This window comes from Micrasema longulum, unplaced genomic scaffold (assembly GCF_059751315.1).
Source record: "Micrasema longulum isolate JH-2025_06_02 unplaced genomic scaffold, ASM5975131v1 h1tg000252l, whole genome shotgun sequence".
Taxonomy (NCBI): domain Eukaryota; kingdom Metazoa; phylum Arthropoda; class Insecta; order Trichoptera; family Brachycentridae; genus Micrasema; species Micrasema longulum.
The window spans coordinates 673,222-700,964 of NW_028277457.1; the positions used below are offsets into that span (position 1 = coordinate 673,222).

Below are 27,743 nucleotides of genomic sequence, written 5' to 3' on the forward strand. Positions count from 1 at the left end.
TTACAAAAGCAATAAAATAAAGTGACGTTTGTTTATAGGTCTGCTGCTAACCTATTTGTGTACTTAATAATAATAAAATTTATATCAAATTCATCCGATCTGAAATATCAACACAATAACAGCTGATTGTAGTTTTACATGCGTGACCTAAAGTATATACTCTAAGGACCTAAACAATAAATATGAAACAAAAATATTTGAATTTTCATCCTTTCTTTGGCAGATAAATATTAGGTTATGTCAAGTTATGATAACCACAGACTATAATTATACCCATGTTAATATTCTAAATACCATAAAGTAAGGATCATGTTTTATTTTTTCATTTTCCCATTTGTTTGTTTAAAAATCAGTATTATTTTTTTTTTTTTTAAATGAATTGCTTTTTTTATTAGGGTTACATACAATAAACACACGACTTTTTTTATATTCACCTCCCGGCTTTCTAGAAATAAAATCCGTATTAGGACGTGACTTCTGTTTTTCATATAATATTATTAGTTTAAGTAAAATAAAAATTCAAAACATTTGAAAATATTCTAGGTACTAAGTTTACATGTAACCAACTCTAAGGTTTCATACAATGTAGGTATCGTTTTTTGCTTGTGTTCATATTGTTATTCTTTTATATTTGTGTTGTTTTTTATTTTAATTTGTAAATCTATGTCACTTGTTTTTGGGCGATGTTATCAAATTTTGGTAGAAGGCTCTTTTTGTTATAAAGGAAAAAAAAGTACATAACATTCCCAAAGCATGGATATTTCTCCCGAAAAACGGAGTTTGTCTTTGAATAAATTTCTGTGTCTATTGTCTATGGTATACCGGAAATAAATGATTCATTCGAATGATTAGTTCGATTATTTCCTTCATTCGATTACTAATCATTTGATTAGTAAATTTAGTCGATTATTTTCATCTCTAAAAGCAATAGATATTTTTTATATCTTAAATGTTGCTGTTATACAATATTTTCTTCCAAGTACTTGCGTACGAAACCAATTCGTATGGATATAAATAAATATACTAAATAGCCATTTGAAAATTTCGTATGGAAATGAAATGAGGGAAAATTGAAGTCTATTAATTGTTTGTAATGTTCGAAAATGAAAAATTTATAGATAAAAATATGCATATGAACAAGGAAACATCAGGAAAAACGCAGTGCGACTTAGATTTTATAGAAAATGGTAAAAAAACGGTAAGAATTCATTTGATTTTGACTATCGTACAAAATAATTACACCATGTACTGTCACGATATATTTGTTCTAGAATGGTTCATCGTCAAGTATGCAAAAGTCATTGTTTACGGAAGAAAACGTTTGCAAATTAAAAAACGAGTCTCCATATTATAATCTATCATTCCTCGAGGACTCACCAACAATGAAAATGCTATATGAATCAAATTTTTCATTGGACACGGCTCTCAAACACAAACTCAGCTTTGCAGAAAACGATTGCGCCAATAAAGTTTACTTACAAAAAGACAAAAATGTTAACGATGGTGATTTGAAAAATGATTTGAATGAAAAGAAAAGCGGACGTGTTGAATTTGAAGAGCAGGAAAATAATGAAACTGCTTCTACAATAGATGAAAACGAATTGACAATGGACTTTTGGAAATCTAAGACGCTTGACCACGTGTGTCGCTGTTATATGGAGGATTGTGGCAGCGTACCATTTAATCAAAATGATGAAGCCCGATGTGAAAAGCAACCGGAAAACAATAATTTGGTTTTAAATTCGAATTTTCGACAAGATGATACGTCACAAAACGCATCTATCAAAGTAAATATTATTATTTTGTAAAATAGATCCAAAAACCTTCACGACTGTTTTAAACTCAATCGAGAGTTGCCATCAAACACTCGTCCAAGATTGCGGTTCTTTTTCACACTCAGAACTGTATTCTTCGTACGCCCGGGCACATAAAAAACATGACGCATATTAATTTTGAAATGTGCTAAAACCGGGTTGTGGTCCCTTGGCTAGTGTCTCAGACTCACGGATCAGAGGTCCGTGGTTCAAACCGCACTATACCACAACTTGATTACCATTTTCTCATAGCGAGTAATTTACAACTCGTTGAAATTGGCCCCCAAAATTAAAATATTTGGGTTGTTATCATAAGAACGCAAATATTTTATTGAAAAATGTTTTTTAAAAAATGAATCTCACCCACATGATGAAGGTTTTAGCTCTTTTAGTTTACACAACTCAACATATATATCTCGAGCTCTGTGCATTAACAAAACTTACACAAACACATTTTTAACGCACAGAAAAGATATTGATTAAAAAAACTCTCACATTCAATTTAAGTCTAATGTGCTATGTTTTTTTAAAAATCATTTTTGGATTAGAGCGAGAAAACCTGTCTGAGCGAAAAAGAAAATTTTGTATTTTAATTTAATAACGTGTCGCTCCCAAAAAAAATCTTCCGAAAATGGCGGCAGAAAACTAGCCTTTTTATTATTTAGTTCGTTGAAAATAATGAACACAAAATATTATTATACATAAAAAATGTATTTGTGTAAAAATAAATTAGTATATTCGCCATAATCATCATCATTCCCTTTTCGCACCCAATGGTGCATAGGGCACCGCATTGGCACACTTATTGCAGCGTGTCTTGATCATTTTTGTTACATGAAGGTAAGATGATCAGTCTTACACTTCAGATACCAGTCCAGGACAATAAAATATTCCAGTTTGAGAACACCCTTTTAAATAAGTATTTCATATAAACCATGTCAGGAATCGAACCCGAGGCCTCTTGCATGGTAGGCAAACGCGCTGACCATTACAATATGATGCCGACAAAAGGGTTAAGAATTAGTAAGTATTTTTTTTTTCTTATACAAAACCCTCATCCAACACAGATTTTTTTTTTAATATGGCACATTTGGTTAAAATTGAATATAACATTTTTTAAATCAACATCCTGTAGATTTTACATGCGTTTGTGTAAGTTTTACGAACGCGCCAGCTCTAGTTGATCGACCAGTACTTAATTTTTAAAAACTTCTCCGCCTCAATTGAGATGTATTTATGCTGTTTTATCTTCGTGCCTCAGAGCTCCTCGAGTGTCCAGTCAGACGGCCCGGGTGGCAGGCTAGAGCGTACGTCCCCACAGCGCGCGGAGTGTTCCCTACCAGAGGAAGTCGCTCACCAAGTCTTGGTCACCAGTGCGGGTAAGTTCAATAGGATCTTCACATTTTTTCTTCTTATTTTTTAATAAACGAATAATTACGATGGTAACGGTATTATTATTTATTTATTAACGCCCAAAGGGCGGAGATTATAAACAAATGGCAAATATAAAAGTACAATTTAAATGCAAAAAATTAAACTTTATGTAATATTTTTTTAAAAATTAATTAAAATACTAGAAACTCAATTATATATATATATATAAAAGACAATGTTTGTACGTATGTCCTTGATAGACTAAATAATAACTACTGGAATAATTTACGTGTGGATTTCAGCAAAATGTAGATCTTTGCCATGAGCATATTTATAGCTCTGAAAATCTTCAATTTACTAAATAGAAAAAGAGCGTAAATGTTTGCGTAAATGTTCCATTTATCGTTACCAGGACCCGTAATCTAATGGGAAGTTAAAATGTATCTTCAATTTTATCTACAAAGTAAAATTAAGTTTTCGGTGCGAAAAGCAGAACATGTTTACATTTTTTTCTAAACATGTTCAACATGTCACTGACGAAGTTACTTTGAATTTTCACACAAATATACACATCTTCGTACATAAATATTGATGTTAGTTTATACCGTCTCGATATGTACCGATGAAGATAGCGTTTGTAATCGCGGGCCAGGGTTGCATTTGACGAGAGTGCATGTACAAATAATGGAAGGATGTTGTTTTTTCTGAAAAAAAAAGTGTTTCTGAATGTTTACAAATAACATTCGCTTTTTATGGATCCCAAATTAGATTCTTTCCTTAAATTTCTTATAATTTCTACTTATTTATTTATTTTTACTGGATTTTTGGTAATACTACAATAATATATACTGATATTCAATACATTTTTGTAAATCGCATTCCTACATAAAGTGCTCCCCTGTTGATAGAAGAGCAGAGTTTAACATTTGCAAAAAGAATGCTTTATCTGAAAGTTAATCATTTTATGTTTTGGAGTTTAAACATAAACAAGTACCTAGGTTCTTACTTATCACCATCATTTCACTGTTTTTTTTTCCTTTTATCCGAACAGTTTTTACACGCTTTCACGCACAATCAGGCATTTGGGTTTTTAATGAAAAATCAAGTTCACGTCAAAACCGGTTGGCGGTTAAAGAACGACTAAATACGCATTGGCCATAACTAATCGTTTAGGCGTGAGTGCCATAATTTTAGAGGGCTCAGAGTGCGTCTATGTGTACTAATAGGTCAATATTTTTTAAAAAGAAAACCGAACCTGTTTCTTTGGTTACGTAAAAGCATTATGAAGCAAAGTTAAGTAAACTCAATAATGTTTTATCTTGAGAGGGAACGTGGTTCGACTTTTCTTGATACAAACGTATTCCCGTTTTTCTCCCTGGGTTATTGCACTATAAATATTTACCATCGTCAACAGTTTCGCTTTATTGATGAATAGTTTGTTATGGGAACTAGAACCATCCAAAAACCCATAAAAACGTCCAGTTTTATCTGCGGTCTTCGGGCGCGCGGTAAACAAATAGGTTTGTTTTTTTTTAAACACAAAACGTATTGACACAGAAAATTTCATTATGGTATTCTGTTTTAAAAAAATAATAAAATCGGTTCAGTTTTGAGGTGCGGAAAATGGGACAATGAAACGTCGATTATATCTATTATAGTTAGGCATAAAAGGTCCGAAATGCAGTTAGTTGTGATTTTCGCATAGCATCGGAGAGGCATTTTCAAGACAGTAACAGGAAAACATTTTTCAAATAGGTGCCTATTTATCGAAATTCCCTGTCACCTCATATCCTCACAATTTACGAAATCTAAAACATAACAATAATATACGATATATATGTACATATATAATTTTAACTAAATACAATAATTGATTACGATATTTTGAGTTTGTCCAAATGATGAAACTAGAAATTGCATCTAGAATGACATGTCCAAAATTTCACGTCTCTGAGACTTACCGTTTCGGGGGAGTTTCTGTGACGGACAAACAAATACACGTGTATTTTCAGTTATACGTTTTATAATATACATAGGTTATCTATTATACTATTCCATAAATCGTATTGTATCGACGAATGAAAAAATATATCTGTATTATTTTTCAATTATAGTGTAATTAAACTATTTTTTCATCACACACGGCGGGATTATTTATCTTAATGGCACATCCGATCACGGTTGAGGTTTGTTAGCGAGTGCAGGCAAGAATTAAAATGCCATCTATTACGCACTTGTAACGTGTCTATGTAATTATATGCCAGTGCTTAGAATACTACATTGACCACAATTTTTTATTTTATTTAGGTCTTTGTATTTTTTATTTAAATCGTAAATGGATAAATAATAAATAATTAATTAGGTTTCCAAGACATTGCTGGATTGGAAGATGTGAAGCAGACCCTACGGGAAGCCATCATCTACCCTGCCAAATACCCGCACCTGTTCAAAAGTAAGTGGGATCTTTTACTTGTAAAAAATTCGCGTTTGTGACATCGTCCGTGGTTCGAACCCCGCTCTAAAGTGAGTTATTTACAACTCGTTACAAATGGCTACTAAAAATTTCAATGTTTTGGCAGGTAAGTAAATCATAAGAACGCAAATATTTTTTTTTTTTTGAAAAAACATTTTAAAAGTATCATGTCTAGTAGTGCACGAATGGGACGGTTGAAATTCTAGTCCTGTCGAAGTGTCCTTAAAATAAATATTTTTTTTTTACAAAAAAACAGTAAAAGAATATCATGTCTAGCGGCTAAAGAATGCACGGTTGAAATTCTAGTCCCATCGTAGTGTCCTGAAGGCGATACTAAACGAAAATATGAAAATAATTATTCTAAGATGGCGCTTTTAACATAATTTATTGAAAAATTCAATTTTTACGCTTATTTTCAATGGAAACTTTACAAAACTTGGTTTGCGGAAACATTACACTATATTGATTGTAACAAATACCATAACAATATAATTTCAGTCCTTTTCACAAAATGGTGTACAAAACAAAAAATAAGATATTTTTTGTTTCGTACACCATTTTGTGAAAAGGACCTAAATTTTATTGTTATTGTATTTGATACAATCAATATAGTGTAATGTTTCTGCAAACCAAGTTTTGTAAAATTTCCATGGAAAATAAACGTAAAAATTGCATTTTTCAATAAAAAAATGATAAAAGCGCCATCTATGAATAATTAGCTTAATATGTTCGCTTAGAACCAACTTAAAATAAAAATAGGTAAATTTAATTTTTAAATTATTATTTCATTAATTAATTATGAAATGAAACAAAAATATTGGTAAAATATATTTATTATCAAATCGAGTTGAGTTTCTTTCGTACTCACGTTTTAATTACATGCTACATTATGTTAAATAAATATTTCAATTATTCATGAATAATCAACGTTGACGACTGACGACATAGATCATTGTCAATTTCAAATTAAATATACAGGCAAGAATACCGAAGAAACAATATTCTTCATACAATAATGATAATAAAAAATATTTACTAACCATAACATAAGTATGCAATGTGATAAACACAAAACAAAACAATGTAAACACGGTTAAATGGTGCACTTATTGCCACTAACAAGTATCCAAGTACTTGTCCATAACGCTAGGGTTTCCTAGAACAGCGGTGCCCGTATCTTAACGGCCGTAGTGAACGATAATGCGGTAGACAGCCGTCGTAACGGTGATTAGAGAGTGGTTTCCTAAGAAAACAGTGTTATCAACAACGTTTTTCTAGGAAACCACTCTCTAATCACCGTTACGACGGCTGTCCAGCGCATCACCGTTCACTACGGCCGTTAAGATACGGGCACCGCTGTCCTAGGAAACCCAAGCTTAAGCTGCCGAGTACTCAATCCGAATGTTTTGACCAAAAATATTGCAGTTTTTGTGATTTTGGACTGGTAACGAATGTATATTCGCGTTTAAAAAAAATTCTTGAGTTAAGCCGATGTGAATCCTATTAAATTAGATCGTTTTGGTTGAAGATCATAACGCTGGAAAAGGCTATTTTCTTTCTTGTTCAAACGGAGCTGGTCGTGTAGTATAATACCGTCTCAGGTTAGGTTAGATGCCGGTGTTGTTCAATGGATTTAAGTGAATTTTCTTATATTTGTACGCAGTTTCTTGTACTAAAGCAACATCAGCTAAAATTTTAATTTCTATTGGGTCATCAGGTGAGGTTTGGTCAAGCATTCTTAAATTGTCTGTATCATTGTGTAATCCATCGAGTTATGTATGGTTAGATTGTTATGGTCCATTATAAGCTAAGCATCTTCAAAATTTTAGCACACCAGTAAGCCAGATCTTATGCTGAATTAGATTTTGTCCACTAGATCAGATTTGGTAAAGTATTTTATATCATCAGGGCTGAGTGTGTGATCTCTATAGTATTTAAGGATAGCTCAGTTCAGAAATAATTTTATCCAACATGTCTCAAGTGCTGAAGTAATGTATGGTTGTCTCGCTACCGGTCATCTGTTCAAGCTTAAGTAAATTTCAAAGCATCATCAGGTTGATCGTATGGTTTCTGTAATTATCCAGTTATGTTGGGTTTAATACAATTGCATGATCAAGCTTCATTGCGTAGTCTGAGTCCATGAGTTAGGTTAAATTTAAAGTATTTTCGTCCCTTGTGCTGAAGTAACGTCAGGTTAGGTCTCGCCCGGTTTTACCAGATGCGTTGGCACACCCCGTTGCCGTCTCTCCTGTATCCCGGAGGACAGGGCTGCACCTGCGCCTCGATCATCTTCCTCGTGGACAGGGTGGGAGAACAGTCGCCTGCGTTCTCCCCCTCCGCCTGCTCGGCCGGGGGCTCGGGCGCCGCTTCCTTCTCACATTCGGGAGCATCCTCGAACACGATCTTGTCGTCGTCGAGGGTCACTCTCGGTCCTGACTCCGACATCTCCAGTAGGATGGTCAGCAAATCTGCGGACAAAAAAAGAAATACGTTATTTGTGTGATGGTGTCGCGGATTCAGGGGTCTGGGGTCGGAGGCTGGAACCCCGCCCTTCCACATTTTCTAATAGTTTTTTACAGCCCGTTGCAAATTGTCCTCTAAATTTCAATGTTTGGATAAATCATCAGATCACAATTTTTTTTTTTTTTAATCCGGTTAACATTTTTTTGTTTCAACAAAAGCCGATTTTTCCACTTGTAATCGATTTGTTTCGCCATCGTATATTTTACCCTTAATCCTAGATATTAAACTTCAAGGTGTTATTATACCAATGTTAAGTTGTTTTTGTAAATAACTGTTAGAAATGCGAGTCCGATGTCTTACAGATAACTTTGCACTCAACAGTTATACCTAAAATCCTCAACTCAGTAGTTATGCCTCGACTAATATATTCATAATAATAAATCTTTATTAACCATAACATACAAAAATAATAACAAAGGTAAATGGCGGACTTATTGCCACTAGCAATTTGTTGCAGTCTAACCTAAAAAAATACAATAATAAAGAATAATTTTAAAATATTTAAATTTAAAAAAAATATATTTAATTCAATTTTTTACATGTTTTTTTAGTATTTCAAATGGCGCTCAATTAACTCTGCGTAATCTATAAAAGTGCTAAAACACTACAAAAAAAACAATATTAATGCATAATGATTATCTACAAATAGAAAGATCGTAAAAATTAATTTCAACATCAATTTCTCCATCGTACAAATTCAGATGGTACGGTATTATTAAAAACTATCGAAGACATAAGATATTTAAAGCATTAACTTTGTGGTCAAACAATTTACTAAATGTTATTATATATTTGTATATAACCACTTACCGAATTTTCTATGTCTACCGGTTTCGAAACGTACCCGTCTCTTCGTTAGGGCACCAATTGATTCGCAAATCTCCTAATCAATTTAAATCATGACTTTAATAAAAATACTGGAGTTAAAATCTTAGATAAAAACAATAAAGGGTTAAAAGTAAATAATATGGAAATATTTCACATTAGGAAAGCTTTAAAAAATTATGTTCCTTTGATCAATAATCGAACAAACTTCCAATTTAGTCTTTTATACGATGTTCCACTGTAATAATCACCATTTAAAACCTATTAAGCTTATCCCCTCCCTCCATCCCCTCTATTTTTTTCATTAATTCTCAAACAAGATAATATTTTCATAAATTAATCAGTGCATGTTTATTCTAATCAGTGCGCACGTGCTTATTAAAATGCATGTCGTGTTGGTTTTATATATTTGTGCAACAACTATGGTGAAGGTGTATAGTGGGTTTTGCATGTTGGTTTGCATGTTGGTTTAATTGGTGTCCTGACGAAGAGACGGGCACGTCTCGAAACCGGTTGATATAGAAAAATCGGTAAGTGGTTAAATACAAATATTTAATAACATTTAGTAAAAAAAAGTCTCTAAAATTTGCAAAATGGTTTGTCGAACATACAAGAACTAGGGCAGCGGTAAATTATTATTTAAAACGATTAATTAATTCATTTTATGGACTGCATGGTTATAAGTGGATTCCGATAGTTGTAATAAAATGCTTTAAAAATCCGCTATTTCCTATCATCGATTTCAATTCCCTTGGAACTCTTATGATAAGGGTCTAAATAAGAAACTCCCTTAACAAAAAAGAACCATCTGCGCGCAACACATCAAGAATGGTGTAAACGATACTCGGTTTGTTCGTTTGGGGCGATGAACGAATTCACCTCTTCATCGGAAGCGGAGGCTTCGTCGTCCTCGGGCAGATCGGGGAGCGAATTTCGAACCTTCGATACGGAGTACGCGGCGACACAACCGCAGGACCACGGCCCTCTAACACATGGCTACGAGTGGTCGTATGGTTCCTTTTCACTTTTCAATCATTATCACTACACACACACACTGTGGAACTCGTGAAACAAAATCCTTCCTGGGCCCCGATTACAGTGGGAAGCTAACATTTATCTTCAAGTTTATCTAAAAAGTCAAATTAAGTTTTCTGTATGAAAATCAGAATATGCACACATTTTTTTCTTCCAAACATGTTCAATTATAAATTACCGACGAAGATACTTTAAATGTTCGTGCAATATACTCATTTTCGTACACAAACATCGGTTTTTCTCTATAGACAGTCGAAGATAACTCTGTTAACTTCCCGTTGCAATCGGGGCCCTGGGCTGGTATTCTGAACGAAATTGCGCGCGAAGAGATCGCTCTGTTGGCGTGTATTTAGTACGTAAATACGCGTTAAAAATGCGTCATCTACGCGCGCTTTTGCGTTATGAATACCACCTCAGGAGAGCTCTCGGGTTCGTCATCGCCATAAGGGACGACCCAAAATGGATTGCAGACTTGGAGCACCCGGTCCGAAGTCCGGAGCAGATATTACACACGGCCCGGAGTACACTGATTGCTCCTCTTCAATGATCGCCTTTTTATAGGTATTCGCATTGTGCATAATTCGCCCCCTTCCCCTTCCCCTTCTCGTTCCCCTTCCGCCACCTAGTTTCTTAATATATAACGCGTCAGCAGGTGTTTTGTTGATAGCTGCATTTTAACCATTGACATATAATAGATAGACATGCCCTACAAAGCAAAATATTAAAAAAAGTAATGACACGAAAACGTACCCATAGTTACTAAGTACTGTTTATTACACCAGGGCTGCATTCAGCGAGCATGCAGGTGCTATAAAAAATTGAAGGATACTCGTTTTTGGTGCATACAAAAGTTTGTGTTTTAACGTTAACAATCAACATTCGTTTTTGGTGGATCCCAATCAAGTTATTTCCTTAAATTCCTTATAATTTCGACACATTTATTTCTTTTCACTGAGTTTTTTTGAGGAACGAAAATATATGAATAACTCACGTTTATTATATTTAAAAAATGTATTCCTATCAGTGCATCACTGTAACTAAGACGAGGTTTGCAATTGTGCCGCCAGGCGTAGTTTGACGTTTCCAAAATATAATACTTGTTAATTGTTTAAATCACTGATGAACAAATATTTACACAGTTAAAAGTTACACAATCCTTTTTACAATGTTTATCTGAAAGGTTTTTTACTTGTTTCCATGACACAATTTTGCATTTTTGTTTCGATTCTAAACGTCACGCCTATGGCGGTCGAAGAACGACTAAATACGCGTTGGGCATGATTGAGCGTTTGGGCATTAGTTAAGTGTCATCATTTTTGGCTCAGGGCATGTCTAAATATTAATGGTTTTAACTATTGAAGATATTGTAATTTTCCAAATAAAATTGAATAAAAATGTTATTGTGATTAACTCAGAATCTTTCCGTTTCAACTTTATTAGTAAGTGATAGACATAAATTGTAAAGTATCTTCTTTGTCCAGAAGGATGAAGATCACAGTTCTGTAAAATAGAACCAGAACGAGTGTTTTCGACTCGATGTCTGCTCTCGGGTAAAAATCCTGAAAAAGATAATCGAGTGGAGGTAGGTCCTCTTCGTATTGAAATGGCCGGGGCGCTCATCGAATCTTGATGCTGCAATCGATTCGAAAAATGATAGCATGTTTCCGGGAGAATCCAGGAACTCTCGGAGGGTTGACTACTCTTCTTGTGAGACCCGAAGGTCCGAAATTCCTAGGTGCCGAGTTCTAATTAAGAGTTTCTATTCACCTCACTAGTCGTTTCTATTTACTCATATAGTCGTTTCTATTCACTTCACTAGTCGTTTCTATTCACCGCACTAGTCGTTTCTATTCACTCCACTAGTCGTTTCTATTCACTTCACTAGTCGTTTCTATTCACCGCACTAGTCGTTTCTATTCACTCCACTAGTCGTTTCTATTCACTTCACTAGTCGTTTCTATTCACCGCACTAGTCGTTTCTATTCATTTATCTAGTATTTTCGATTCACCATACTAGTCGTTTCTATTCACTCCAAATTCTTAAAATATCAAACATCACCTCACATCATCTCGTGTAAATCTAATTTTATCATTTGTAAAGTTTTTTCTTGCGGACAATAGATTGATAAATGGATTGAAGTAATAATTTGATAAATTACCTTGGATTATCCCTGTGATAATCCAAAGTTTTTTTACCAACGTAAGACCACCGGCTTCTTAAGGCTCACAATGGTAGCGAAAAGAACAGGAAATTGTTTTAATGTTGGCAGTATGTAGAAAACATTATATGCTTTCACGTATTGACAAGAAATGGGGAAGTTCAGTGTTTTTTTCATGTTTTTCTATTTTTATATATCGTATTATCTGCGCTTTGATTTTTTTAAGTTTTGTTTTTCTGAAATAATTCCTCGTGTGACGTCGGAGGTTTTTCTCTGTCAGTTCTCCCGATTAGTTCGTTTACGGTGAGCAAACAGGATATCCTTCACAGCTCTCATATCATTGGTTGATTCATATGCAGCAGTGACGTCGTTCAAAGTAGTACGTTCTCATTAAAATATTTTTTATTCTTTTTTTTCTTACACTTTCAAGAAACTTTGTTGTACAATGTTATGCCCTAATTATTACAGCGCGCAAGAAAACATTTTTCGTATCCAATTCCCCGAAGGGCTGAAGTTTATTTTTTTTATTTTTTAATGGACATTGTCCATCTAAACAATTTATAGGGTTTAAATATAAGTTACTCATTATGCGAAAATTTTAACGTAATTTGCCATAATCAAATGAAAAAGTGTGTAGTGATCAAATAATAGTTGCGGTTTCTGATAATAATAATTAAATAAAATATTGGTGAAATAAACAGCAATGCTTGGATGGCAAAATAAAGTGCAAAGCATGCATTTATAATTGATTATTTCCGCTTTTACAGCGAGTGTTTATAATGTTATCATTATTATTTTATAAATATATATATATATATGTATGTACTATAAAATTTTGTGACATACACGGAAGTATTGCAAAAATGTAAACGAATAAAAAAGTATCTGTCAAAACTCAGCCAATTTTTCTCTACTCGTGAATTTATTATTTGTGTTTTATTATCCACGTAAAGGGGAATTTTGCACTGCAATATTTCACTGTCTCTTGACTGGCAACTGAAGTGAAACAGATGATCAAAATACGCTGCATCTAATGTTTCAATACAGTGCCATATGCGTCGCTGGGTTCTAAAACTATGGGTGGTAACTTTATGTGGGAAATAAAACGAGCAAAATGAGATTATTTAATACTTGAAAGTTATTAAAAAAATATTTCTTTTGAATGAATGATTTAGCAATTATTTATCAAGATATTATTATTATTTATTTTATATTTTATTTATGCATACAAAGATACACGTTTAAAAAATAATGTATCCCTAACTCCATGAGGGCAAGAGCTATGTGTTGAGTCGGATACAACATAATAGAAAGTAGAAGCATGCATATCTTTAAATATATATAATTTCTCTGACGTGTGATGTCACTGAACTTCTCCTAAACGGCTTAACCGATTTAGATGCGGTTTTAAGAGAAATATAGATATTTGCGCTGTGCGTGTTCGTAGATATTTAAATCTTCAATCTAATATGTAAAAAGAAGTAAGGAGCATAAATGTTTTATTCATCGATCCACCAGGGTTGCATTCGACGAGAATGGATTTACAAAAAAATGGAAAGATGTTTTTTTGTGTATAAAAAAAGATCGTTTTTGAATGTTTACAAACAGCATTTGTTTTTTGTGGATCTTAATCAGATTCTTTCCTTAAATTCCTTATAATTTCAACCCATTTATTTATTTTTAATAGATTTTTGGTAATACTAAAATAATATTAAATTCGATACATTTTTAAAAATCGTATTTCTACATAAGTACACCCCTCTGTTGGTGGGAAGACCGGAGTTTGAAGTTTGCAAAAAGAATGCCATATTTGAAAAAATATTTATTTTATATTTTGGAATTCAACCATTAACAAGTACCTAGGTATCTACTTAAATTCAATATTTGAATAATAACAGTTTTTAATTTTGGAATTTAATCCCAAACAAGTACCTAGGTACCTACTTATCAATGAAAAGTCTTTTTCCAAGCTAATAGCAGGCAAGCCAACGTTCGGGCAGGACAACGTCTGTCGGGTACGCTAGTTATTAAATAATACTGTAAATTCAAATTATTATACAAACATAAATTTTAAGAAACATCTGGACAACACGCTTAAATCGGGATATAAACAAAAAAAAATATCAACAAAACTTTTCCAAATGTTTGTGACATACTCAAAACATTGTCGATTTAACTAACTTGTATAATTTATTTATAGGGAAAAGTAGAAAGACATAATGGTATATAGTAGACTTTGTGGGAGTGGAAGCGGGAGAGAGGTGTTTATAATTGAATTTGATTTAGTGATCGTTTGAAAAATGACAACTTGTTATCAAAGAAATCAAGACTGGTATGTTTGCTGGCAGACCTAAGAATTCTGGGCATAGGGGAATGAAAACCATAGTTAGTTCTATGGTTATCGGTATGAAAGAGTAAGTTTTGTTGGGATATTTAATTTTATTGAGCTCAGTAGTTCAGGCGTATCAAAGAGTGAGTTGAGAATTTTAAATGGGACTAGGTCGACGGTCTTGAAGAGAAGATATGTTTAAGGTAGTTTCTAACTTATTGTATATTGGTATCTGGATAAGCCCAACCTACAGCCTATCTTTCTCAAAAATCGATGTTGAACTGATTCAATATTCTTGATGTGAACATCATAATATGGAGACCAGATAACGGAGGAATACTCTAGGTGTGGGTGAACTAGGGAACATAAGAGAGTTTTAAGGGTGTTGATATTTTTTAAGTTAGTTGTACTTCTTTTAATAAATCCAAGGAGTTTTAAGGATTTATTGATAACAAATTAAAAAAATATTTTCAAGCGTTACCTAGTAGGTGAAATGGTTCTGCCGGATGAATCTTACCCGCGTAATAAAGGTTTAAACTCCTTTACTTCACAAAAGTCAACAGATGGAAGAGTTGAGGAAATGTGGATGTTTAAACACGGGCAGAACGGTGAATGTTACACAGTGTGTAAAGTGGCCTCTTAAACCAGCCAATGACAAGTCACAAGCTTCTCAAAAATGTTTTCCCTCTCTGTTGCAACAAATTTAAGAAATTAATGTTGTACGTATAAAGTTAATAATAATTTACAAAAAAAACTGCAAAATATCGGATTGCCGTAGGTACGTTGTTCTCAAGAATACTTTTGCTTTTCTTATTATGTCCAAGTGTTTGTAGACGAGGCTGGATTTCACTACCTCCCGAGTTATTAAGATTGGAATATATTGCAACAGAATTGGAAAAAAAATCCAGATTGGAATATGAAAGTCTAGGGATTTACGGGGCGGGTTTGTGACCTGCCATTGGCTTTTTTCATTCAAAACAAACACTGAACATTCTGCCTGTTTGAACATCCGCATTTCCTCTTTCATCTGTTGTTTTTTGTGAATTTAAAGAACTAAAACCTTTATAGACGCGGGCGAGATTCATCTGGCTGAAATACTTCACGAATGTATATTAATGAATGTTAATTTTTCATGAATCCATAAGAGTTATAACAAGAAACCGGGGCTATTTTTGTCTCTACGCCAATTTCTGCATAATATCTCAAAAATACATTCCTCACTCTTTACGATTCGAATCGATACTTTTTGTAGCCCATGCGTGACCCATTCTTCTATCCGTATCCAATGGTGCATAGTGCCCCAATTGAAGCGCATCTTGATAATATTTTTTTGTTACACAGAACGTAAGGTGATCGATCAGTCTTAGACTTAAGGTGTTATTGTCTAGGAATAGCGACAAAACAGTAGTCTATTCGAACTAGGAATTATTGTTGCATGTCTTCTATTTATGTTTTATGTTTATATCAATACAGTGTTATTTATTATATTATATTTATCATGTTCTAGAACATAAAATAAAAATAATGTAAATGAATGTCTCGACACGGATCATGCCCAGTGAGGTGTTTATATAAAAAATAAAAAATATAATGTTTTATGTGAAATAAATAAATAAATATATACGAATGAAATTTTGCAGTGCTGACTGTAGAACCACCATTAAAGCCAACATTTCATGTCCACGCTGCCAGGAATCGAACCCGGGACCTCAAGCATAGTAGGCAAACGGACTAACCAGTCTAACCACTATAATGTGAGGCAGACTTCTCCACTCGGAATTCCCATTTAAGAATATTTATCCTAGAGTTGGAAGAATCACAAAATCCTTTTCATAAAATTAAATTAATAAAACAAATAATGAGAAAGTGCAGTGTCTTTTTTATTTTTTTATTTTTTGATATACTACTGAACTAAGCCAAAGTTTTAAAATTATTTGTTTTATATATCGTTTTATCAGCGTTATGATTTTTCAAAGTGTCGTATTTATGAAATAACTCCGCGTGTGACGTCAGAGGTTATTCTCTGTTAGTTCTTCCAATTGGTTCGTTTACGGTAAGCCAACCGGGTAGCCTTCAAAGCTGCTCTCATATCATTGGTTGGTTCTTATGAACCAGTGACGTCGATCAAAGTAGTGCGTTTTTATTAAAATATTTTTAATTATTTTTTTCGTAAATTTTCAAGAAATTTTGCCGGACAATTTAATGCTCTAATTTTTACCGCGCGCATGAAAACATTTTTTGTATCCAATTTCCCGCAGGGCTGAAGTTCCTCATTGCGTTCTAATGATTTTCTCAAATATTTCAATTTCGGGGGCCATTTTCAACGAGTAGTACATAAAATACTCACCATGAAATCGAAATGGAAATGAAGTTGTGGCAGAACGGGATTTGGAACCTCAGACCTCCGATCCGTGAGTGCGCGACACGCGACACTACCGTGGGGCCACGATTCTGTGTACGGATATGAACAAATATAATAACAACACTTACTTTTTAATTTCCACTAAAAACTCGCAGTCTTAGAAATATTTTTCAGCACGTTCTGCAATAGTTTTCATTTAGACTATCTTTAGCTATGGGTATAGTACTTCTCGCGGTTGAATACTGACTAACTGATAAAAAATCCTCTGAATTATTTTTAATCCTGCAATGTTTACTTTCATTATTCTGGCAGTCGCAACCGTAGCGTGACTCAGTTAGGGTTAGGTTTACGAAGAAGATAATATAGGACAGCCAGTGGCTCGTGGTTAAAATTCCGGTCTTAAGTAGAAAATAATTGCAATTGTTTTAATTACTCGAATGTTAAAATTTATGGCCACTCGCAACGGCTTTCATTAAGTTTGTTTTTTCCGAAAATTTCGGTGAACTCTTCACATGTTGAGTGTTTGAAATGAGGAAGTTCAGTGGTTATTTTTTTATTTGTTTATATACTATCAAAATGTTTAAAAAGGCTATAAAAAATGGATAGTGGAGCTAGGAAGAAGTGAAATGGATTGTCTCATTCGCCCGAACCAATATTGAATCACTTGCTCCACAAGTGTATAGCTTACGTTAGGTTTTGTTATTTTCATTGTGCGTTTTGTAATGTAAATAATGTAGATGTATATATATACCTAGTTTTTACTGTCTGAATATTTTGTTAATTATCTCTGTTTTAGTTAGGCTTCTTTGTTTATTTTCAAATGTAAAAACATTTCAAAAAGTATATTGTCAAGTATCCTCGGCACGGGTAACCCCAGTGAGGTCACATTATTTTGATTATTACTAGGCCAATTTTTCAAACAAAATATTTTTAAGAATTTTGTAACTTTGAAATTAGTCCGCGTGTAACGTCACAAGTTCTCTTCGGTGAGTTCTGCTGATTAGTGAATTGGCTTCTCTTCTTCTTCTTCGCAGTCTCAATCCTGGGGATTAGTTTGCAGCAAAGTCCCGCATCTCGTCCGCCATTGGTCTCTATTTTCTGCAGCCCTCTTCAGCTCGACATATGAGGCGCAGTTTAAATCTTCGCACACTTGTTCCAAATATTCCCGTCGGGGGCGCTCTCTATAATTTGTTTTGCTTCCCATAAACCGGAAATCCATCACAAAACTCTTATCATTGGTTGATTTGGAAGAACTAGAGACGTCGTTATTTATTTATTTTAACATTTTATATACGAGTACATGTACAGTTTACATACATATACATAAGGGCAAGCATATTGCCTTATGGCAATTTCTTCCTACCTACCCAAACCGATCAATTTGAGAAAATCAGTAGTTTATGAATATATTGTTGGTTTATTAGTAATTTCTTCATAGAACAAAATATTGATAATTTTTTTTTAAGAAGTAAAAATTGACTAAATATCTACACTATACTATGAAGAGAGTAGGGGGCGGAAAGGATGGACGGAAAGTAAGAGGAAAAAGGAAAAACTTAAATATTCAGGAAGTGACATCTTATACGTGATTTGAATGTAAATAAAGAAGAAATGTTTCTAAAAAGGCATTTGTAAAAAAAATATTAAAAAAACGATATTTTTTTCAATTTTTTAATTAGGATTTATTTTAAAGCTTACCATGAGGAATTTTCCTTTGAATTTTTGCGGTCTGGCCCTGAAAAACCGTGAATATGGATTTCGTTTGCAATTCTCTATTTGTCGCCCAACTAGACAATAGTCTGTTCTAAGGCTAACAAATTGTGAATCTACTGGTTTTCAATAATGGAACATAGTAATAATAAAAATTACAATAAGCATCTATGAGAAATTAGAAATATATTTTATGTTAAATTCACTGCATAGCCTGAAGTAAATCATTATTTCTAGACTAGAGCGTAAGAATGATCACTTTATTTTCCAGTAACAGATAATCGAGATACATCGCGTTTACTTCATCAGTTCAGTGACCTATGCACCATCGGGTGCGGATAAGGGTCTGGTGATTATTGTAAGAATACGGAAGTTGGTTATGGGTAAGCTGCTACTGGCAAAATTATGCTGTACAAATAATGAAGTTCAGTGATTTTGTTTTTTTTTATATATTTGTTAATAGACTACCAAACTTTGTATCTTATTATCATCGGTATGATTTTTAAAGTTTTATAATTTTGAGATTACCCCGCCCGTGACGTCACGAGTTTTCGTCGATGAGTTGTCCTGGCATTTAAAAGTAAAGCTCCATAGAGTCAAAATACACTAAACGTTAAAAAAAAATTCTTCCCGGAAACCGGAAATCTATCACAACACATAACAAATCTGTCCTTTATTGGTTGATTCACAAGAACATGTTAGGAATTCATTTTTATTAAAACCATTTTTGTAAATTTTTTCTTACGTTTTCAAAAAACTTCGCCGTACAATTAAATAACAAAATGAAATAACAAAATCGATTTTTTTTATTATACTCTCAACTTTTGCTAATAATCTCTTAGGAATAAATCTAAGTTAAAAAGTACATATGTACAACTTATTTTTTTATTGTATAAGAAATTAAAAAAAGTATATTTTAAATAAAACTACAAATGTAATTCTATATATTTTGTGTTATTCTATAATTAAAGATGTATGCGGGTATTAGAAACAAATTGAGAAGTCTCCATTAAAATTTGATTACATTAATTTAACAAAATAGTTTTTTTTTATTCATATTCTATTGTTAATGATAATTTTAGTACAAAATTTTGACAAATCTTTTCTTTTGACCAGTCTGTGTTTTGGTTGGCTGGAAAATATTGCTTTTATCAATAAGTCAGCTAAAATACTTATTCTTTGTACTTGAAGTTTTAAATAAATAAATTATTTAAGTCTGGTAGTTTATTGTATAATTTCAGTCCCTAGTTTATTAATCTCGACTGTCCTTGTCTCGTTTTAGAAGGTTGTATATAATATTGTTCTGATATTTTCGTATTGTGTCCATGTTCACTACATTTTTTTTCAAGTTTTACTTCTCCGTCTACAACAACTACATCAGTGGCTAATTTATGAAACAATTTTCAGGATTCTAGTTAAAAGAGTTCAGTTAAATTTAATTGTCTAGTTTATTTAAAGGGTTCATTAGTTGCTGTTAGAGGTCAGATACCAACTTTAATATTTTATTTTGCTGTCTTTATAGTATATTTTCGTCATTTTGATTTCCTATTCCCCATAGTAGCTGCATTGAGATTAAGATCTAAATTTATTGCAACAGAGAGGGAAAACATTTTTGAGAAGAGAATATGAGATTTTCGTATTCCTTTATATGCGTATTTTAAACTAGCGTAGGGCTGCCATATTTCGCTAGGGTCTCGTCGGGACGTTCTGGAATGGGGATATGCAGCAACAAAAAAGCAATTTTATAATGGTTGTTCAGAAATATAATAAATATGTTTTTCTTACTTTTTATTTAGTGCTTCAATTGATATTTATATATTTTTTCTGACTTAATATTGACATAATACTGCAATATTGATTCTACAGTCCCTGGCAGCAAATGACATTTTTTATCGTTGCTTTTTACTAGGCCAACATCAATTATATTGCTTTTTTCAATGTGGTTTTATGAGTAGGAATGGAAATTAAATACTCGCTAAATTTCGAAAATTGAAAAAAAAAATCTTTCACAGAGCCCTTCAACTTCCACTCTATCGAGGCAAGATGAGCTTCAATGAATTTCTTTAAATACATAAATTGCTGGAAGCATTTGCAACCATATTTTCACATTCATAGTCAGTACGGTCGTAGAAGATTTATGTTGATTAACAGCATTGTACTGTGTAATTCTGAATCGGGACATTATAGGTTTCATCGGGATGTCGGGACAAAGGGTTTAATAACGGTAACAGTCCCGATATATCGGGACGGATGGCAACCCTAAACTAGCGCAATGGTTTAAATTAAAAATATGCATATTTTTAATTACCAAAACATTGCAGTGTGCAAAATTTATCCGACGTCACACAGAAAAAATAATATACCGTTGCCACTGAAAATCTTTTACTTATTTTAAAACAATAATAAAAATTGGAAATGCTCATTTTAATGATTTCAGATAGTATTCTTGAAATGGTCATAAGAAAATTGACATGATAATGTTTTAAATTTTCAGCCTTTTCCACGTAAATGTCATATTTTTTCCAGTTACTGCAAAATACGTATTATTATATTAAACAGAAAATGTATGCATCATCATCAGTGGCGCTACAGCCCGTTGTGGGCCCTGGCCTCCTCCAGAATCTGTCTCCACTCGTTTCTGCACCCCGCGGCTCTTCTCCAGTTTGTCAGGCCAATCGCTCTTATCTCACTTTCCACTTTATCCAACCATCTTAATTTTGGTCTGCCTCTGCTTCGTCTGCCTTCCGGAGTGGTATAAATAATCTTTTTTGGGGTGCGGTTATCATTCATTCTGTGCACATGGCCCAACCATCGTAATCTTCTTATTTTTATGAATAGTGCAATGTTGGGTTCGCCATACAGTGCCTCTAATTCATGATTAAACCATCTCCTCCAACTCCGTTTTGGTTGACAGCACCAAATATCTTCCTAAATATTTTTTCTTTCGAACACTAATACCATATTTTCATCTCTTTTAGTCATAACCCAGCATTCGGCACCATATGTGATGACCGGTCTGAGGAGAGTTTTGTAAATAATGGTCTTAGTTTTTCTAGTGAGCAATTTGGTCCCAGATGTTTAAACAAGCCTTAATAACATCTGTTTGCTGCCGATAGCCGTGCTCTAATCTCGGTACTATAATTGTTATCATTAGTCATTGCAGTACCTAAATATTTAAAGGAATTGACATTGTATGTATATCGCTGTGTATTGTTAAAATTATTTAATCAAAATAGGAATTTAAAATCAAGGATATTTTGCACGTTAGTTAAAATGTACGAGTCGCACGTTTTTTCTCTGTTTACGCCGAATCGTGCGAATACGTGACAAATGTCATTACGGAAAATTACCGGGAATCGTATTACAGCTAAATGCCGAACCTCTATTGACATTAAAATGTTTTTGTTATCTATTTGTTCTCGAAATGTCTATGTAAGTGCAAAAAACTACATCCTCCAAGCCAGACGATTTGACCATTAGCACGTAAACTATTGAGGTGGGAACAAACAAAAAAATTCACCAAATCCTTGACCTCCGTAACAGAGTGCTTTGGTCTGGCAGTTTGGCATTCAGCAGACGGCGGATAAAAAAAATCTCAGTTTAGATTTGTTTTGTTTTATTATTATTTTTATTTTTATTCAGATAACAAATATAAGTATACAATATCACTACTAAATACAACTTTTATATTAATTAAATACATATACAGGGTGTTCTTTACACCCTGTCACATCCGAAACCACGATGATCAGAAAGCAGCCCGCCACAAAAAAGTGAATCTGAGATAATAGCACCTTAGTGAAAACGGTAATTTTTTTAAATCTACTCACCAGCTGGAATGTTTTTGACTTTAACAAATGATTAACAATGAAAACATTAGTTTTTTATATTACAAATAAGAAAATTATTACGTAATTGACCAGTTAAAACGATTTTTTAACCACCGTGAGATTTTTCTAGTGCTGTAGGTGTTTTTTGCAAATTGAGAAATCCCGTTTTTGTGATCGACGCCATTTTCAGATGGTGATTAATACGGTTTTTTGTTTGAAAGCGGTCTAGCTGTTTTTAACAAAACATAAAATTGACCTTACTGTACCCTATAACATCAAAATCTCATTTTTTTTTAATCTGTGGACTGGCTGCTTTCTGCATAACCACGTTCTATTGGCACATCAAGATAAATTTTTGGAACAAATAAATTTTCAAAAATTAAATATAAAAAATACCAAATGGTTGCGTACGTCTTAAAGGTAGAGCGTGGTTCGAACCTTGGACCTTACGATCCGGAGTCTGCTACATTACATTATTCCTTCTTTATTTTTTATTTTTTCTCTGCTGCATTGGCATGTTTTTATACTTTTAAACTACCTTTAATTACTTATATTATATATGTAAATAAAATCAATATATTGCTGCTCTTACTATAATGTGTCATGAATTTTGAAGATGTTTTTTAAATTGACCTAAATTTACTGTCTTATATTTCACTTAAAGATTCTTCTCATCGTTTCTTTGAATACCTTAAAATAAATATGTGTATATTTATGTTTTTCCTTTTTTTAAAAAAAAAAATTATTACTATTTTATTTTATTTTTACATCTGAGCATGTTTTTCATTCTTTATTTCAATTCTTAATTTTTAATTACTCTTACAAATTTTCTTCATTTTCAATATTATTTCCATTTGTAAATACTCACTACAAACTACAAACTTTAAAATATCTTTTTTTCACTTAAATTTTAATTTTTAAACAATTTTCATTTATGTTTTTCTTTATCGTTCTCTTTTTTATACTTTCATAATTAATCTTACATATAATTGCTTTATAATATGGAAACTTCACTGGTCCATTAGAATTAAGTCTAATTGTGTAAAATATGAAACTTTGTAACTGGACTGTATGTTTCCTGAATAAAAGAAAATAAAAAAAAATAAAAAAATTATTACCTATGGGACCACAACCGTCTCGATGCATGTTTTTAAAATTTTATTTTAGGACGGCCAATTTTTAAGTAATTTTCTTCCTCATAGGTTCCTTTCTTTCGAAATAGAATATATTTCATAATCACATTACTTTCATACATTATATCCAATGGCATTTGCACCAAATAAAATTTTAATAACTTTAAAGCCTGCTGCCCTCATAAGCAAAAAGGCAGCTATTTGCGAAAGTCGTATTTTGAGATATGACACTTTTTAGCATTTATCAACTGTCTGTAAATAATCATCAGTAAAAACACAGCAGTTACATCAATAAGTGTTTCTTGTTTCTTGTACATGTCGTTGTTCTTTTGTACTGAACTAATTTTTCTACTGTTTTTTGCTTTATATCAAATAGTTCGAAATTTCTTATAGAAGTTTACCTTGTTTTTAATTAATTTTGTGATTTTTGTCGAAAAGCTGCCTTTTTGCTCACGAGGGCATTATGAATCCACATTTTTAATAGTTTCCATTTTTTTATAGTTTTATTACTATGATATAACCATTAATTTTATTGTAATGTTATCATGTGTGCAAATAATATCAATGCTCAAATTATGGTTATTAGAAAAAAGTTTTTTGTATTAGTGATAATTTTTAATTTTTCAAAATGTAATCTGTAATTGTTTTTCAAGTAAAATTATTGTTAATGTAGGCTAAGTGTAAATAATTAATGTAATTTATAAGAACCTGCTGACGAGTTGTATGTATGCAACTCAGCAGGACTTTAATTTAAGAATTTTTTTTTTTTGTAAATATTTTTGAAAAATAAATAAATAAATGTCACCTGAAGAAGAGACGGGCACGTCACGAAACCGATAGAGATAGAAAAGCCGGTATGTGGTTAGATACAAATATTTCGTTGCATTTATTAAAATGTCTGACCACAAAGTTAATACTTTAAACATTGATAATAAATAGAATAAGTAACAATAACTAATTTTAATATGAAAATCAAACACTGATTTGTGTCTAATTTAAATCGTTTTTTTTTAAACACAAAAACAAACAAAAAACAAAGATTATTGTTTCGCCCTGTTATGGCATTTTGTAACGAATTAATATTTAAGAAACACCCCAACAATTGGCAAAAAAAATCATTTAGCGTTCTTTTAATTTACCCAAATATTTCAATTTTGCTGACAATTTTCATCGAGTTGTAAATAACTCACTATTGGAAAATGGAAATCAAGTTAGGGTACAGCGGGTTTTGAACCTCGGACCTCTGATCCGTTAGTCCGCAACACTGGCCACGAGACCACAACCCGATTTATTTATTTTATTTAAAACTAAAGGTACAAATAATAAGTATTTTGGCGGACTTATTGCCAAAAGCAATATCTTCCAGCCAACCAAAAAATATTCTTTATCAAGTTAATTCATAACATCTTAAGAACTTTTGGTAACATTATAATTTTTTATTAAAATTTCTCAAGAACGTATTTAAAAAAAATTAAATTTAATTACGTCAATGCTTTCTATTTATTTTATTTCTTCAGATAACTCATTGTACAGCTTTAATCCCTTGTATTATGAGTTTTGAGACTCAAGTCTTTTTCCTCATTGGTAATCAAATCTCTTTGTATCCATAGTTTCATATGAATGACATTTTTGATTAAATTTTATTTTAAACATCGCTGTATTATATTTTATTTTTTGCTTTACTGTGAGCAAGCCATTTTTATGCATTATTTCAACTCGTACATTAGAACGCATATTTCTATTGAATATAATCCTCGCCGCCTTATTTTGAAGAATTAGCATATGAGGGTTTTAAAAGCAAACTTAAAAATCTCGACCAAAACGGAAAATTAGTTATTGATGCGAAAACAAAGTATACATAAAAACCTACCTACCTAAATAATAGCGTAATTCAAAACCGTCTCTTAATCTCGCAGAAACAGATTTCAATTATACTACTTGAAACCGCAAACTTAGCATTTTTCATTGAGTTGATGAAGCATAGTTAAAAATCTCATATTTATTTTTCTAAGGTGAGAATTGTAAGTTTACTTCTAATACCTTCATATTTTTAATTTTCTCTTCATTACATAAAAAAAATGGAGGAACAGTAATTTATGTGTGGACATATTATTATAATATTTCGGTTTTAAAGATAAAATAATCGATTTTAAGTAGACTCAAATCAGTGTTTGATTTTAATATTAAAATAACCACCAAGTCAATAAATACCTGATAATATTATCTTTAAATTTGCACTTGGCGCAAGGTCTCATTACACACTACACACTGCAGCCTGTTTATATCTTGACACAGTGTTTCATACTAACTGGTTTCAGTAAGATCAATGAGGCCAAACCTCACGGTTTACCATAAACTATAATATACACTGACAGCAGTGTATATAATATACACACCGTAAATGTAAGGGCGCGTATTCATCTTAGGAATACTTCGCCATAAACTTTAATTCAATTGAATAATTAAAACTACTAAAGATTATCTCTATGCACGAAATTGTATGCATCTCCAAAGTTCGATAATTTGATTGATAATCTAATTCATGTAAGTACGATACCGAGAACAACTCGGAACACTTCATCTTCCTCAGAAGTTCAGTGGTTTTAGTATATTTGTTAATATACATTTTTAGCCATTTTTTATGTGTACGTATTATATTATCAGCGCAATGATTTTTTTCCTCAGAAGTTCAGTGGTTTTTTTATATTTGTCAATAGACATTTTTAGCCATTTTTTTGTGTGTACGTATTATATTATCAGTGCAATGATTTTTTTCCTCAGAAGTTCAGTGGTTTTTTTATATTTGTCAATAGACATTTTTAGCCATTTTTTTGTGTGTACGTATTATATTATCAGTGCAATGATTTTTTTCCTCAGAAGTTCAGTGTTTTTTTTATATTTGTTAATATATATTTTCAGCCATTTTTTATGTGTACTCGTACGTATTATATTATCAGCGCAATGATTTTTTCCTCAGAAGTTCGGTGGTTTTTTATATTTATTAATAGACATTTTTGGCCATTTTTTTATGTGTATGTATTATATTATCAGCGCAATGATTTTTTTCCCCAGAAGTTCAGTGGATTTTTTATATTTGTTAATAGACATTTTTGGCAATTTTTTTTTCGTGTACGTATTATATTATCAGCGCAATGATTTTTTTCCTCAGAAGTTCAGTGGTTTTTTTATATTTGTTAATAAATATTTTCAGCCATTTTTTATGTGTACTCGTACGTATTATATTATCAGCGCAATGATTTTTTCCTCAGAAGTTCGGTGGTTTTTATATTTATTAATAGACATTTTTGGCCATTTTTTTATGTGTATGTATTATATTATCAGCGCAATGATTTTTTTCCCCAGAAGTTCAGTGGATTTTTTATATTTGTTAATAGACATTTTTGGCAATTTTTTTTTCGTGTACGTATTATATTATCAGCGCAATGATTTTTTTCCTCAGAAGTTCAGTGGTTTTTTTATATTTGTTAATAGACATTTTCAGCCATTTTTTATGTGAACTCGTACGTATTATATTATCAGCGCAATGATTTTTTTTAATATTAGTTTTTGTATTTCTAAAATTATTCAACGTATGTTGTCTCAAGTTTCTTCCGTTTCTTCTCGGCCAGCTCTGCCGATCGGTTCGTTGACTTACCTTAAACCGGAAATCTTTCACAACTCTCTTATTTATTTATTAACGGACATTGTCCATGTATACAATTTATACGGTCTAAATATTACAATAAAAGAATAGTGTAAAACACAAAAAAAAGAAGCATTGACAAACATAAGGGACATTGAGACAAGATCTGGACTATTTATTTAGTGCTCGTTTAAATCGTTGTAAACTAAAACCAAAAAAGTCCAGATCTTGTCTTGAGTTTACAATACGACAAAGACGGGTCGTCATTGGAGAATTTAGGCCACAGTTTGTTCTATGCTAATCGATGAACAGTACTTCATTATTTCTCAATCTACGAGTCGGAATATTGAATTTTACTTGTCCCAGTAATGATGGAACATCGATTATACCATTGGATGATTCAAATGAACTAGTGACGCCCTTCTGAGAAGTTCGTTTTTATTAAAATATTTTTATTTCAAGAAACTTGGCCGTACAATTTAATGCTTTAATTTTTACTCCGCTTAAGAAAACATTTTTCACATCCAATTTCC

General features: G+C 32.3%; 1 protein-coding gene and 1 long non-coding RNA gene across 12 annotated transcripts in view; one reads left to right on the forward strand and one right to left on the reverse strand.

Moving 5' to 3' along the window:
• The first annotated feature begins 1,034 nt into the window (after positions 1–1,034).
• The window catches only part of LOC148283222 (uncharacterized), a 69,787-nt gene continuing 43,078 nt past the window's right edge, over positions 1,035–27,743 (forward strand). For 5 of the 6 annotated variants that reach the window (XR_015821902.1, XR_015821903.1, XM_088223848.1 and 2 more), the window contains exons 1-4: positions 1,049–1,198; positions 1,272–1,787; positions 3,076–3,193; positions 5,551–5,640. Coding sequence is in view for 4 of the 6 variants with exons in the window: in XM_088223848.1 (XP_088079974.1) it covers positions 1,094–1,198; positions 1,272–1,787; positions 3,076–3,193; positions 5,551–5,640 (829 nt within the window). In the remaining 2 variants the exon portion in view is untranslated. Of the gene's footprint in view, positions 1,199–1,271; positions 1,788–3,075; positions 3,194–5,550; positions 5,641–27,743 lie in introns of all 6 variants that reach the window. The other variant, XM_088223850.1, reaches the window with a different exon arrangement.
• Positions 6,479–25,883, reverse strand: LOC148283223 (uncharacterized). 6 transcript variants are annotated; one of them, XR_015821904.1, is made up of 4 exons: positions 12,059–12,837; positions 10,223–11,881; positions 9,889–10,138; positions 6,479–8,129 (listed from the first exon to the last, which is right to left on the reverse strand). It is a non-coding gene; the product is annotated as an uncharacterized LOC148283223 (long non-coding RNA). The 6 variants fall into 6 exon arrangements; XR_015821905.1 differs by lacking the exon at positions 12,059–12,837 and having other exon boundaries at positions 10,457–10,546; XR_015821906.1 differs by lacking the exons at positions 9,889–10,138; positions 10,223–11,881; positions 12,059–12,837 and adding an exon at positions 25,779–25,883.